At 34.5% G+C, this 15,176-nt stretch overlaps 2 protein-coding genes across 9 annotated transcripts; both read left to right on the top strand.

The window, feature by feature from the left end:
• Window positions 1-229: 229 nt before the first annotated feature.
• LOC105788726 (ATP-dependent zinc metalloprotease FTSH 7, chloroplastic) lies at window positions 230-6,435 on the top strand. Its single transcript, XM_052627505.1, has 13 exons — window positions 230-1,176; window positions 1,618-1,683; window positions 1,769-1,903; window positions 2,012-2,077; window positions 2,460-2,645; window positions 2,738-2,824; window positions 2,914-3,027; window positions 3,146-3,270; window positions 3,407-3,515; window positions 4,011-4,136; window positions 4,745-5,068; window positions 5,171-5,294; window positions 5,744-6,435. Exons 1-13 carry the CDS (start codon window positions 310-312, stop codon window positions 5,869-5,871), a joined length of 2,457 nt encoding a protein of 818 aa, XP_052483465.1. The 5' UTR covers window positions 230-309; the 3' UTR covers window positions 5,872-6,435.
• Window positions 6,436-9,197: 2,762 nt separating this feature from the next.
• On the top strand, window positions 9,198-14,023 carry LOC105788725 (phosphomethylpyrimidine synthase, chloroplastic). Of its 8 annotated transcripts, none has more exons than XR_008193710.1 (8): window positions 9,288-9,340; window positions 10,337-10,646; window positions 10,736-10,863; window positions 11,106-11,932; window positions 12,084-12,760; window positions 12,881-12,986; window positions 13,154-13,366; window positions 13,723-14,023. XR_008193710.1 is itself a non-coding variant. In XM_012615748.2 (6 exons), exons 2-6 carry the CDS (start codon window positions 10,339-10,341, stop codon window positions 12,888-12,890), a joined length of 1,950 nt encoding a protein of 649 aa, XP_012471202.1. In that variant the 5' UTR covers window positions 9,198-9,340; window positions 10,337-10,338; the 3' UTR covers window positions 12,891-13,100. The 8 variants fall into 8 exon arrangements, 2 of the variants coding, with proteins under 2 accessions (XP_012471202.1, XP_012471203.1); XR_008193708.1 differs by having other exon boundaries at window positions 13,718-14,023; XR_008193709.1 differs by lacking the exon at window positions 13,723-14,023 and having other exon boundaries at window positions 13,231-13,495.
• Window positions 14,024-15,176: the final 1,153 nt, after the last annotated feature.

Genomic DNA, 15,176 nt, shown 5'->3' with positions numbered 1-15,176 from the left:
AATAAAGGATTTTAAAATTCAAGGACAAATTTAAAATTTAGATAGTAATTTAAGGACGTTTGGTGCAGTTAATCCCCTAATCTTTGTCCCTTTTGCTCCTGATGAAACGAAGACTCGATGATTTTTCTCTAATCCAACGGCTCAAATTCTCCCATAATAATATCTTTCGCTAATGCTCTATTATCGTGTCTCTATCTCTACGAATTTCTGCAGATAAAAAACGCTAACTAAAACGAACATATAAATGATCCTATTTTTAATTTATATTTTGAAAAAAAGATTGTTCCTAATTTTTTTAGGTTTCCGGCAATGTCATCTACTGAATTTCTACGACCGGCGACGATAACATTCCACGGTAAATTCAGCACAAATTCTTACTCTAATCTTCTTTATCTACATGGATTAAACTTCAAAGCCATTCGATTTAGGGTTTTGCAACAAAAAACGAACCGTTTCTTCCCCAATTCTATCACTTCCACCCTAAAGAACGTCGCCGTTGTGGGAAACCACGAGAGATTAAAGCTTTATGGAAGAGGTAAATTAAGGTTCAAAGAGAGCAAAATTTTGGCTAATTGTACGGACAGCAGCGATTCGAAGGCGAGCTCCGGCGAGAAAAATGAAAGCGAAGGTGGGCAAGGAGTGACGCAGAAACAGAGTCCGTCAAATTCGGGGGGTTCGACCAATCAGAGAGGAGAAAAGGGTGGAAGAAGCGGGTTGTGGAGGTCCAAAGGAAAGAAATGGCAGTGGCAACCGATAGTTCAAGCTCAAGAAATTGGTGTTTTGCTTTTACAGTTGGGTGTTGTTATGTTCGTTATGCGACTGCTCCGACCCGGGATTCCGTTGCCCGGGTCGGAGCCTAGGACCCCGACGACTTTTGTCAGCGTTCCTTACAGCGAGTTTTTGAATAAGATTAATAGTAATCAGGTTCAAAAGGTGGAGGTTGATGGAGTTCATATAATGTTCAAATTGAAGAACGAAGGGAGCGTTCAAGAGAGTGAAATTGGTAAGTTTCAGGAGTCGGAGTCCTTGTTGAGGAGTATGGCGCCTACAAAGCGAATTGTATATACAACAACTCGGCCCAGTGATATTAAGACTCCATATGAGAAGATGCTGGAAAACGATGTGGAGTTCGGGTCTCCCGATAAGCGATCTGGTGGATTCTTCAACTCTGCATTGGTAAGTTGTGTTTTTTGTTTGTTGTCATGATTTGAATGAAACTAGCTTAATTGCTTCTTTTTTAAAAAAAAAGAAAGAAGAAGAAGCTTTTCTTAGAGTTCTTAATGAGTTAACCGGTTAAGTGGTAATGGTTTTGTTGGGGGTAGCAGTTTTTTTGTGGTAGGCTGCCTGATTGAAGTATGTAATCTAGGAGAGGAGAGTATCTTCTCTCGCCTTCTTTGGACTAGGAATCTCAAAGAGTGATCTGATGGGCCCTCTATTATTGGGTAATCTATTTCCTCTTCAGGTGGCAGGAATGTAGAGGTTGTAGTTGGTGGACTATGATTGGTTATAATTTGGGACAAGAATACCTTCAGTTACTCCGTTCACTTTGTTCTTTCTAAATCATGTGTTTGTATACGTCTGTGGAATTTTATCGATTTGACTTCCTCTCTTTTGCAGATAGCTTTGTTCTATGTTGCTGTTCTTGCGGGACTTCTCCATCGGTTCCCTGTGAATTTTTCTCAGGTTTGAATTTGCTTGTAAGCTCTTTGAGTACATTAATGTTTTTGTAGTACTGATACGTTCTGATTTGAATCATGCATGTATGCAGCATACAGCTGGTCAGATTAGGAATCGCAAGGCAAGGAGTTCTGGGGGTTCAAAAGTCTCTGAACAAGGTGAAACAATAACTTTCGCTGATGTGGCTGGTGTTGATGAGGCAAAGGAGGAGCTTGAAGAAATTGTGGTATTTTAAATATTATTCCACTTAATATGCTACCAGTAATTGATATTTGCTGTGAATGCTCTCTTGAAGTTCTAGTATTGTCTTTATATTCTTATGTTTACTGCCCAGGAATTTCTTAGGAACCCAGACAGGTATATACGGCTTGGTGCTCGTCCTCCACGAGGAGTTCTCCTGGTGAGTTGATACTAGGGACATTAAGCATGATGGCCTTTCTGAAAAAATTAGCTGAAACTTTATTTGATATTGTTGAAGAAGCTTTTGGTCTAAGAAGTCAGGGCCTATGTGAAAAACTTCATTAATATCTGAAAATTCTGGCATTAAGTTTGCTACTTCTGTCTCTTACTCTTAGAATGTCTTTCATCAAAAGCTTTTGGTCCTCTAAAGCTTTCTACTTGTCATTCTTGTCAAGATAAGTTCACAAAGTTTCAGATGGATTTCAGCGTGTTCACTGTTTCCACTTAGTTCTCAGATACTAGTGTTATATGATGGTTTCCTTGCATGGTTACCTCTTTTCTAAAAACTATAGTCAGTATTTATGGTTTTATTTGTGATGCAGGTGGGTCTTCCTGGGACAGGCAAGACTCTTCTAGCAAAAGCTGTGGCTGGTGAGGCAGAAGTTCCATTCATAAGTTGTTCTGCAAGTGAGTTTGTAGAGTTGTATGTTGGCATGGGTGCATCACGAGTTAGAGATCTCTTTGCACGAGCTAAGAAGGAGGCACCATCAATAATTTTTATTGATGAGGTCAGCCTATGAGCATTATAATTTTGTTGGAACAATATGTTTAACCTCTTTGTTGTACAGTAGAGTTTTCTAACACCTTTCCTTGCACACAGATAGATGCCGTGGCTAAAAGTCGCGATGGTAAATTTCGCATTGTTAGCAATGATGAACGGGAGCAAACTTTGAACCAATTACTCACTGTAACATTCCCTGCATCATAGTTTTTCCTGCTCATGTGGACCTCTTCGCCATTACCTTTTGAAGCTAACATTTCTGAACTACATTGCAGGAGATGGATGGATTTGACAGCAATTCTGCTGTGATTGTTCTTGGAGCTACAAACCGTTCTGATGTCTTGGATCCCGCCCTTCGTCGACCAGGGAGATTTGATCGTATTGTTATGGTTTGTATCATGCACTATATTTCAATTGAACTTGCAGAATGTTGGAATCTGCCGTATCAACCAGTTCCTTTTTGCTTAACTCGTATCTCATGGATATTATGTCTGGAATGGTTTCCAGGTAGAGACTCCTGACAGGATTGGAAGAGAAGCTATTATAAAAGTGCATGCCTCCAAGAAGGAACTTCCCCTTGGAGATGATGTTGATCTTGGTGACATTGCCTCTATGACTACTGGTTTTACTGGGTATTTTCTCTTTTACATTGTCATATTTAAGTACACTGCTTCCCAATCTCCTCTTCAGCTTCCTTTCCTCTTCATAAATTTCTACTTGTTGATGATGTGGGGATGACTTAATGATTTTTTTTTTTGCATTTTGCAGGGCTGATCTTGCAAATCTGGTAAATGAAGCAGCCTTACTCGCTGGAAGAAATAATAAAGTTGTTGTAGAGAGGATTGATTTCATTCAGGCAGTAGAACGATCAATAGCTGTAACTCTCTCTCTCTCTTTGATCATTGTTTTGTTTATTTGTTACAGTTTTCTGTTTGGACTCTTTATGTTACATCCATTGTTTTCAGCTGTTTCCTTCTCCAATGTTTTTAAACATTTTTCTTCACATTTTCCCTTGCCTTGAAAGTTAATTTTAATTATTATTCCCATAGCCAATGATGCTAATCTTCTCAGTCTAGTTATTGGCTTTGATTATTGGTTTTACTTTGTACCATACATGTTTTGAATTACTTTATCACAAAACACAGATATTTGAGGGCAAAAAAAAAAAAAAAAAGGAGTTTTCATGCAATCCTTTTATATTGCTTTTTGCACTTTCTAATGAGACTATCCCTAGGGAAAGGATATTCTCCAATCTACTGCGATTTACACAGTTCCTCTTAGACATTTGTCTCGCAAGATGTGTAATTTTACTAAAGAATTATGAGAAAATACTAAACTAAAATTGAGTGACGAAAAGAATGATATTTCATAGGGCATAGAGAAGAAAACTGCCAAATTGAAGGGATGTGAGAAGGCTGTGGTTGCAAGGCATGAAGCTGGCCATGCAGTAGTAGGTACAGCTGTTGCAAACCTTCTTCATGGACAGCCACGTGTTGAGGTAAACAATGGCAATAATTTACTTAATCACTTTTTTTTTTCTTTGTTTGTTCTTCTTAACACAATTTGAAATTTGAAAATGATAAAAGAATATATGAAATTTGAATGGAATCTTAAGTTCTGAGCTTGTACTGTGTAGCATTTGGTTTAGGAGTGTGTACTGTTCACGTCATGTACCAGAGACGGTCCCAGGGCAATAATTTCTATCTTCCTTGTTAAGAAGATAATTGGCTTCTTAGCTATTGACCTTCCTAATTGTTTGTTTCTCTTTTGGTACTTGGGAGTTGGGAAGGTCTGTCAAGACCTAGAGTACAACGCTGACCTCAGAAACAGTAGTATACTATTTTCAAATTTTCAAGCAACATTTTGAAAATTAGACTGAAATTGAAGTATTAGATTTCTTTACTTGTTATGCAAAATTTTTAATCTTGTTTGGTACAAGCGGGAGGTCCACTTGATCTTTGGTTATACATGGAATTAAGAACAATAATGTTTAACTTATTAAGGTTGGGTTGTTCAATAGTTGTCACAATGGACTTAAATCATCCCTGCGGCTTTGTTCACTTGAAATGGATAATATGGTAACTAGTCAACTCTTTTTGTCTGCAGAAACTGAGCATACTGCCAAGATCTGGAGGGGCATTGGGCTTTACTTATATTCCTCCTACCAATGAGGACAGATATTTACTCTTCATTGATGAGTTACGTGGCCGTTTGGTTACTCTTCTTGGTGGACGCGCTGCAGAGGAAGTTATCTATTCAGGTCGTGTTTCTACTGGTGCACTTGATGATATTAGGCGGGCGACAGACATGGCATACAAGGCAGTAGCTGAATATGGTCTTAATCAGACTATAGGGCCTCTCTCCTTAGCTACGGTTTCTGGTGGAGGCATGGATGAATCCGGGGGTGGAGTTCCTTGGGGACGAGATCAGGTCCCTTTTTTATACTCTTTTTCATTAAAGTTTAGTTGATCTTTTTTGTTTCCAATTCCTACAGTGTCTGTAATGAAGACTGATCAAGAACGGAACTTGCAGGGACATCTAGTTGATCTTGTCCAAGGAGAGGTGAAGGCATTATTACAGTCTGCCCATGAAGTAGCCCTTTCTGTTGTACGTGCTAATCCAACTGTTTTGGAAGGGCTTGGTGCTCACCTGGAAGGTAATCTGTTTTTGCTACCTGTTTTGTATGTCAAAATTCCTGATCATCCAATTCGTTTTTGCATTCTTTGCTATAAGTTATAGACTTGACGTATTTTTCAGAAAGTAAAATCTAATGAAAACTTACAAGGGATCTAATAGGTAGATGATTCCGATAGCTGACTTTCCCTACTTGTTTGCTGTTTGATGAAATATGTATTGCTATTTTGACAATTTTCCCTGATGAACTCTTCAGTACTACTTGTCAGATCTTTAATGCTATTCAGCATTGTTTTGTTTAAATTATCTTAGTACTGATGTAGTTTATATCCTAGTGTAGATAACATCCACACTATTCAAACAGTTTAATTTTTGTTGTGAAATCAATATTCTGCATCTTTAAAAAGGGGAAAGGAGAACAAATGATCACTCTTTACTTCATACTATGGTCTAATGCTTCGCTTTATTCAGAAAATGAGAAAGTAGAAGGAGAAGAGCTACAAAAATGGTTGAAATTGGTTGTTGCACCAAAGGAACTAATCATCTTCGTTGAAGGCAAGCAAGAGTCTCTTCTGCCGGTTCAAGCGGGCTCTGGATAAGTGTTTTGCTCATTGCTTGTCAACATTGAGCATTGCATTGAACCAACTGACTATATCTTTCCTTGCACCTTGTCAATGACCATGCTGTGCTACCGGCATCAAAGCTCCCTTGCGCTTTTTTTTTTTCGTATTTCAGCAAGGTGAGTCTTGGCTTTAGTATTAACACTACGAAGTCTTTTCATTATTTTATTCTCACTACACTTACCAGAGGAAACATAGAGAAGGAAGTGGTGAAGCTGAATATTTATTTCCCGAAAAATCCTTCAAGCTTGTCTCCCCGTTCTTGATATTATGGTGATAAGTTCAGGTTGGTCTCCGTCTGTTCTGTTGTACATTGGCTATTATTTTTATCAGTCATAACGGGTGGAGTTTTAACAGTAATTGAGTTGTACAATAATTATTATGTGAAATATAATATAAGATTATTGCACATAATAATGTTGGGTTGAAAAATGTTTGTCTTCAGAAGAACATTGTACATATAGTATGCTGTAGAAAATACATGCTGTTAATAATAGTTTCCCAAAATGGAACTAAACATTATTTTTGAGCTTTGACATGAAACCAGAAGTGTAATTTCCTTTGTCCGAGAACATGACACATCAAATAAAAATATAAAAACAGTATAATTAACAAAACTAATATGATATGCTCAACACTCATGTTTTGTATTTAGTTATATTATATCTGTCAATTCAGCAGGTCAGGTTGGTTTTGGGTATTGTTAAATTATCAAATCATTTTGGTTTGGTCTAATTTAGAGTGTAAGTGATTTCAGGTTTGATTCCTTCTAGTTTGGGTTATTTTAGTTCGTGTTGGTTCTTTTGGGTTAATTGTTCGGACCATTTTGAGTTACGATTGTTTTGGTTTGTTGCCTTTTAGTGTTAAATCAGGTTAAATCGGTGTGAATCAAAATTAAAAATCTATTTATGTTTATCCAAATGTTCTTAATTGATTTATTTTAGATTTTTACATAGGAAAGCATTAGGGGGTATAAGTCTATGTTTGATAATTGAAAAGTTTTATAAAATATGTTAAAATTAAATATTTAATATACTTAAATTGTTTAATAAAAGATAATAGGATCTTAAATGAAATAATAAAACAATTGAATTTATTGAATTTAAGTCTGTCTAATTATTTGCATTCTGAGTTAAAATTTAAGATATTGAAAATATTACTTTTCAGTTAATTGAATCTTTTAGCGCATTTTAAAACAGAGCCTAAATTAGAAGTTTTACCAACTGAAAGCAAAAGCCATCATCTAATTAAGGGTCAATTCTTCATTGTTTTTGAAAAGTGTTGTGGAAAAGTGTTTTTGAGAATGCTTTTGAAAAGTTTGGTTTAAAATTTGAGTGTTTAGCATTGTTGTTAAAAAGTATTTTTGAGAAATAAAATGTCTATTTTAGACATGTTATTATTAAGTAATAAATATGTATTTACATAATATTTGAGTTAGTTAATATTATTATATTTTAGTAATAATATAAAAAATTATTATAACTTGTTAATATTTTAATATATGAAATATTAATTGTAAATATTTTAAGCAATAAATATTAATTATTTATAAAATTTAATTAGAATATATAAACTATATTTTAAATATTTAAATATAACCATTAAATATTTGTAATTAGTATTTTAAAAATATTTTTATTTTTAATTAATGATTTTAACACAATTGTAATTAAGCACCAAGAAAAAATAAAAATTTTATGTTATTAGAGGGGTGAAAAAGCAATTAAGCACCAAAAGCAGCTTGTTTTTTGCAGCTTTTATTTCAAAAGTACTTTTGCAGTCAGAAGTATTTTTTTTAAGCAATGAATAACTGACCTTAAGGGTGGGGTTACGGTATTTTTGACTTTTGCATTTTAAAGTATAAATTATCAAAATATCTTGTTTTTTTATTAACTATTTAAAATGTATATAAAATTTTGGATTAATTTATATTTCATGTATCATCATATTAAATTAATTAAATATGATTTATTATTATATTTAAAATTTTAAAATATTTCATGTCTAATTAAATTTACAAATAATTTATTAATTATTTAAAAATATATTTTAGGATATCTAATTTAATTTAATTTTTTAATTTTTAACATTAGACATTTTAATTTTTCATTTGAAAGTTTAACTTTAAATTAAAACCGTCCTTTTTAAATTGAACTTTTCACAAACATATCTTCGCAATAGGCGAAGCTGGCCCTAGAACATGAGGAGTTGAGAAGAATGAAGGGTGGTGAGTAGGTTGAGGTTTGATATTTTGGCCCTCAAAAATATCAATGTTGCTTTCAGATCACAGTTTCGTTCTTTCGTCCGCATTCTCGGGAAACAAACAAAGAAGTCCACTTGACCTGTTTACCTTTTCCCTCATTTGGACTACAGTTCAAGCAGGTGGCCCAATGTCATCCTTTAATTCCCTATCCTTGATTTCAACAATAAAATAATTAATTCAAGATTAACGTAAAATAGTACGAGTAGGGATTGAGGTCTTTTACAAACATTCCAATTTTAAATGTTTGGTTTAATTTGAGGAAAATCTTATTTATAATATTCATATTATAGACATAAAATAAAAAAAATAGTTAGTACAATTTTAAATTTAAAATAAAAAATTAGTAAAATTTTTCGTAAAAATAGACCTCTTCAAAATAAATAAATTAATTTTCCTTTTCTTTACTAAAAATAAGGTACGGAATGATTAAATCTTGCCAAATGAATTAGTTTATTACTCACTCGTATACTAAAACATGCAAAAAAATAATACTCCTACCAAATGTAGCTAAAGTGTTTTATTTGAATTCTCAAAGTATCAAATATTGTATCAATTATGTTTTTCATCAATCTAATATCAAATTTGGGTGTTAAATGTCAACTCGAATTTAATATGAAGAATATTTAAAACATATGGATCAAAGTTTAATCATGTCTATACCAAATGCATTAACAATAAATTTGATGCGTTTAAAAATATTATTATTAAAATTTAAGAAAATTATATTTTTCCTTTTAACACATTATATCTAAACTGTTTATATGATAAACACAGATGTATTTAGAATTTGACATATTTGTTTTAAATATGATCCTCGTCAAATTTGAGTTAACATTTATGTCTATGTTGACAACCAGGCTGATGGAAGGAAGCAATTGATACGATATCGATGCTTTGAAAAATTAAATTAGAGTGATTTAAAGTTTGAGGACTAATTTAAAATATAAGTTATAGTTTAAGGACATATAATGAAATTAACTCAAAAAATGTATATAGAAAATATCTAATAAATGCACCACGTAAGCATGCGCTTTTTCATTATTTTTGAGAGGGAAAAAAAATGTTTCTGTCGCTCTTTTCCCTATATAAATGGAAGAAGCCAGTGAAGGACGAGTGCTCAGTTCTTATTAGAGAGCTCTCTCACTCTCCACTTTAGAGACGCTTAAAAGGGATAAGATCTTCCAGGTTCCTCCTCTTTCTTCACTCTTTTTTTTTTTTTGTAAATTTCTTTTGTTTGTTTGGCTGGTGAGAAAATTAAATTAAATCTAAATAAACAGCACATTTTCTTTTTATTCTCCTTTTTATTCTAGATCACTGCATGCTGGTTTAATTCAAACATAGGCTTGTAATTTTACGTGTTTTTCTTTCTTTCTTTTTATTTGTACTGCCCTGTTATATCAGATACACTGAACCACTAAGGAAGCTGTTGTTTTTTCTTCTTAATTTTGGTAACGTTTTCTGCGATTATAGTAAGTTAATTATTTATAAGTGATAATGGTAAGTTACGGATCAGCGGTTGGATTTGTATGAGAAGTCTTCTTAAATCTTAATGGATATGCTCTGTGCTTATTAATCTTGAATGCCTTTCTATTTTAGTTCTGAAGAAATTCAAATTTTGATCTATACGAAAAGTAATGTTTACTTGTGCAAAATATCCAAGATTATGCGTTTTCTTTAGCATTTTATATGAATACACAGCACACTGAACCAGGAGACATATATATTGCATATATATTGTAGATCGAGGGTTTTCACTGAAATGCATGGAACTATGTAATCACATTTACGTCCATCGTGGTGTCCCTTAGATTATTATTTATTAGAAACTAGACTAGAATTCTTCTGTTTATCTGATGAAAACTTTATGAAGTTTGAAATACTATAGAGTATAGACCTTTTGTCCTTGCTGGTAATGCTGATTAACGCGGCATTTTTTCTTTTTCATTCTAGATTTATCTTTTATGCCATTAGTTAATTTATTTGTATATATAATGTATACAAATTTGTTATTTTTATTCTCAAGAGTAGGCAACGATGATTGCTTTTTTTCTAATCAAATTCGACCTTCACGTGCTGCATTTATCAATTATGTTTGTTCTCGATGTTGTTTGTATAGTTAATCATTTGATGATTGTGTGGTTATGATTTATTGATAACTCACGACATGCTTGGACAATCCAGATATGGCATCGGTGCATGCTAGCTTCACATCGGTTGTATGCAAGAATGGCAACCATTCTGCTCCTTCAAGGTTTCCTTGTACGACCTTCTTACCCGGCTTTGATGTGGTTGGCCGTGTTTCAAATGCTTGTAAGAAGGAAATATGCCCTTCTATGAGTTCAGGTCCTAAAGCCACGTTAACTTTTGATCCTCCAACAACCAATTCAGAGAAAAGCAAACAGAAGAAGCATACCATAAATCCTGCTTCCCCTGATTTTATGCCACTTCCATCATTTGAAGAATGTTTCCCAAAGAGCTCAAAAGAATGCAGGTTAATTTAGTTATATATATGCAATTTGTTGGTTCTGTTTTCTTTCCCTTTTGCTTGAAAATATTTTTTATGCGTGATGTACCTTTCAGGGAAGTTATTCATGAAGAATCTGGCCATGTACTCAAGGTTCCCTTTCGAAGGGTTCATTTGACTGGAGATGTGCCAAACTTCGACACATATGACACCAGTGGTCCTCAAAACATCAATCCACGCATTGGTAGGATGCTCAACCTTACTCTCAGCTTCTTGCTCCTTTTTGAAGGACATTAGCTTTTCTTCACTTTGTTTTGCTTAGCCAACTCCCCTCTTATATGTTCTTGATAAATCTTTGATTGTTTGTTTGGGTCTTTACTCCACTCTGATTATTTTATGTTCCTTTCATATATTGGATCTCGTGATATTTTTATAGTTTTATGGTTAAGTTAAATGCTAAGTTTTGTACTTGACATCTATAAACAGGACTCCCTAAATTGCGCAAGGGCTGGGTTGACAGACGGGAAAAACTGGGTGCACCTAGATACACTCAGATGTACTATGCTAAGCAGGGAATCATTACTGAGGAAATGTTATACTGTGCTACTCGTGAGAAGCTTGACCCAGAATTTGTTAGGTCAGAGGTTGCACGTGGGAGGGCGATCATTCCTTCCAACAAAAAGCACTTAGAGCTGGAACCAATGATAGTTGGACGAAACTTTTTGGTCAAAGTAAATGCAAATATTGGAAACTCAGCCGTTGCAAGTTCAATTGAGGAGGAAGTTTACAAGGTCCAATGGGCAACAATGTGGGGTGCTGATACTGTTATGGATCTCTCAACTGGGCGCCACATTCATGAAACCCGTGAATGGATCCTACGTAACTCTGCTGTGCCTGTTGGGACCGTGCCAATCTATCAAGCACTTGAAAAAGTCAATGGAATTGCTGAAGATCTTAGTTGGGAAGTCTTCAGGGACACCCTGATTGAGCAAGCTGAGCAGGGTGTAGATTACTTCACAATCCATGCTGGGGTACTGCTGCGGTACATTCCCTTAACAGCACAACGCATGACAGGAATAGTTTCTCGAGGAGGATCTATTCATGCAAAATGGTGCCTGGCGTACCATAAGGAGAATTTTGCTTATGAGCATTGGGATGACATACTTGATATCTGCAACCAATATGATGTGGCGCTTTCAATCGGGGATGGACTAAGACCTGGATCCATATATGATGCCAATGACACTGCACAGTTTGCTGAGCTTTTAACCCAAGGGGAACTGACTCGTAGGGCTTGGGAAAAGGATGTACAGGTATCTCAATGCACCTTGGAAGTGCTCCTTTAGCATTCTGTTCATAAAATGTTTCTCAAGTACTGCTCAATTTGAAGCGTATTACTGGCTTTACATGGTTTTGATTATCTTATAACTTCAACATGATTTTTTTTTTTTTGGCGCTTTTCAGGTAATGAATGAAGGACCTGGACACATCCCAATGCACAAGATTCCAGAAAATATGCAAAAGCAGCTTGAGTGGTGCAATGAAGCACCTTTCTATACCCTTGGTCCTTTGACAACTGATATTGCTCCTGGATACGATCATATCACTTCTGCAATTGGTGCAGCCAATATTGGGGCTCTTGGCACAGCACTTCTGTGTTATGTAACTCCAAAGGAGCACCTTGGGTTGCCAAACAGAGATGATGTAAAGGCTGGTGTAATAGCTTATAAGATAGCTGCCCATGCTGCTGATTTAGCCAAGGGTCATCCACATGCTCAGGCATGGGATGATACATTAAGCAAGGCTAGATTTGAGTTCCGATGGATGGACCAGTTTGCTTTGTCACTGGACCCCATGACTGCCATGTCCTTCCATGACGAAACCCTGCCATCCGAAGGTGCCAAAGTGGCTCACTTTTGCTCCATGTGTGGACCGAAGTTTTGCTCAATGAAGATAACAGAGGATGTTCGAAAGTACGCTGAGGAGCATGGTTACGGGAACCCCGAGGAAGCTATGCAACATGGGATGGATGCTATGAGTGCTGAATTCCTGGCTGCTAAGAAAACAGTTAGCGGTGAACAACATGGTGAAGTTGGTGGGGAAATCTACCTGCCCGCCAGTTATGTGAACTCTTCTGACAGGTGAAAGTAAGTACGGTGTTTTAATTTATTATTATTGAAATTCTAGAAGGATTAATGGCAAGGAAATTAAAGGTTGTCTTCTTACCTCACGTAGTTTGTCTTATCGGGATTTCCTTGCAGGCTTACATGAATAAGGAGAATTGCGTCAGAATTTCTCGGACCCCTGATGCATCACTAGCTCTATAATAATAGCTATACATGCAGTCTGTTTACTATAATGCTTTAGGTGAGTTACCAGTTTAGTTTGTAGAATAATACCCTCTTGAGACATCTATATATTGTTCTGCTTTGTCTGTTGTGAGTCTCAATTAATAAAAAAGGGTTTCCCCCACAATTTCCACGTCCATTGTAAATTATGTTATCGATGTTGGTATTGACATAAAAGCGCACCAGGGGTGCCTGTATCTGCCATTTAGCTCTTTGGCATTTTGGCAGAATGAGGCTGAGAAAGTCCCTTTGAACCTGAACAGGATAATTCCTGCGTAGGGAGTGTGCATTTTTGTTGCTGTTGCTTGAACAGGGATGGAGCTCCCATGTCCAATCGATGGTTTGGGCTACCTCATCCTCCAGGGCAGATAAGGCTGCTCTATGGCCCAACTCACTCCGGTACTTGCCTTATCGATCATGGTTTTAGTAAATCGAAGATTTAATGTTATATTTTAATTTGACATAATTTGATCCTTTATTTTTATAATATTATTAAGTCTAAATTGATAATAAAGTTGTTTATTTTCATGGCTTTGATTTTTCTTTATTATTATTCTGGATAGAGCTACGTGAAAATTTAATCGATCATTATCAATCAATAATAAAATTTACATATCAAATTGAATTTTTAAAGTCAATTTTAGTAAAAATTTCAGGTTGTTACTTTAACGAAAACTACTAGCAAGTGTTATCAAATTTGTAGTAAATTACATTTTGATCACTAGACGCTGAAAATGTTTTCATCTTCAGCGTAGAGCTAACCCAGAATCCAGTCTTACCATTACCATCTCTCGACTCACTGTTGCAACACCATTCCACCACCATCATCAATCCCCATCGGTCATCGGTCAATCTCATCCTACCCCTGAGCCAACATCAAAATCACCATACTCAACTCCCGTAGCTGAGCCTATAAATTATACCTTGTGTATTTGAAGTGCAATTGCTATATCTTGATTGACTTTTGATTTTTTGTTTTAACTACTTGATGTACTTTGAATGCATCTACTGCAATTGATGCTTTGCTCATTTGCCTTACGAGTAATTAGATTTCAATGTATTCCTCCATAAGATACAACATATATTAGAGTTTTCATCAGATTTCAAATATAACCTTCGGTTCCAAAAAACTTCTCTTTTTCTTTTTGGTGAATGGAGAGTTCAGAGAAATATTCAGAGAAATATTCAGAGAAATATTATAATAGATATATAGATTATGATAAGGCTGTAAAGATATGACGTATGTATGCATGTATGAATAAATTATAGACATAATCGAATTTTAATTGGTATGGTTAGAAATATGATGAGCAAACTTTTATTATTTATATTATTGTACATGCATGCATTAAAAATTGTTATATATCTATTAAATAAGGTTTTAATAAAACAGTTATTAATTTTTTTTAAATTGTGGACTAGAAAGAAAGCTAGATTAAGACATTTACATGTTTGAGGTTGCCAAGCAAAAAGAAAAATATATAGTCCACGAAACAAAATTAAATTATCATACGATAGATGGAGACTTGACAATGATCGTAAAACTAATAATACCAGATTCCTTGACAATGATGTAGTTAGTGAAAATGCTTCAAAACAAGTTGTGGATATTCAAGAAATTAATTAGAAATTTCTACACATCTAAATATTCGTTTATCTACAACTATCACAAATATTGTTCTAGCAATTAAAGAATTTCCTAATAATGTTGCATGATATTTAAATAATGAAATACTCGTACAGAAAACTAGCTCACCGAGGTCTGATGAAATTGAACTTTAAAAATGCCATTAAGAAGTTCTTAAAAGAGAATCATGTATTACTTATGATTATATGATTTATTTATAAGAGTCTAATTTTGATATTGGAATCAATAAAGATTTAGTTTTTCTATAAGTCATAAATAGTGATGAATTTAAAAATAGTTTGATGCCCTTGTAAAATGCGATGAAATTTATGGAGCAAAATAAAAGTTTGAGATATTGTCGAATTGTCAAAAGTTTAAAACAAATGTTTAGAATTTAGTATACTGGCAACATACTTTTTTATTTTATAAGCAGCCTTGAAAAATTGACATGCATCTCTTTTTTTTTAAATATATACATATTTAAATATTTTATTATACATTTGTCACCCTATTAACTCTGCTTGTGGAGTCTAAAAACTCCACTGATAGCATACTCAATAATTTCTCCAAAACAAATTGGAT

The sequence above is a fragment of the Gossypium raimondii genome, chromosome 2 (assembly GCF_025698545.1).
Source record: "Gossypium raimondii isolate GPD5lz chromosome 2, ASM2569854v1, whole genome shotgun sequence".
NCBI classification, from domain to species: Eukaryota; Viridiplantae; Streptophyta; class Magnoliopsida; order Malvales; family Malvaceae; genus Gossypium; species Gossypium raimondii.
This window is presented reverse-complemented; position numbering and strand designations above follow the sequence as displayed.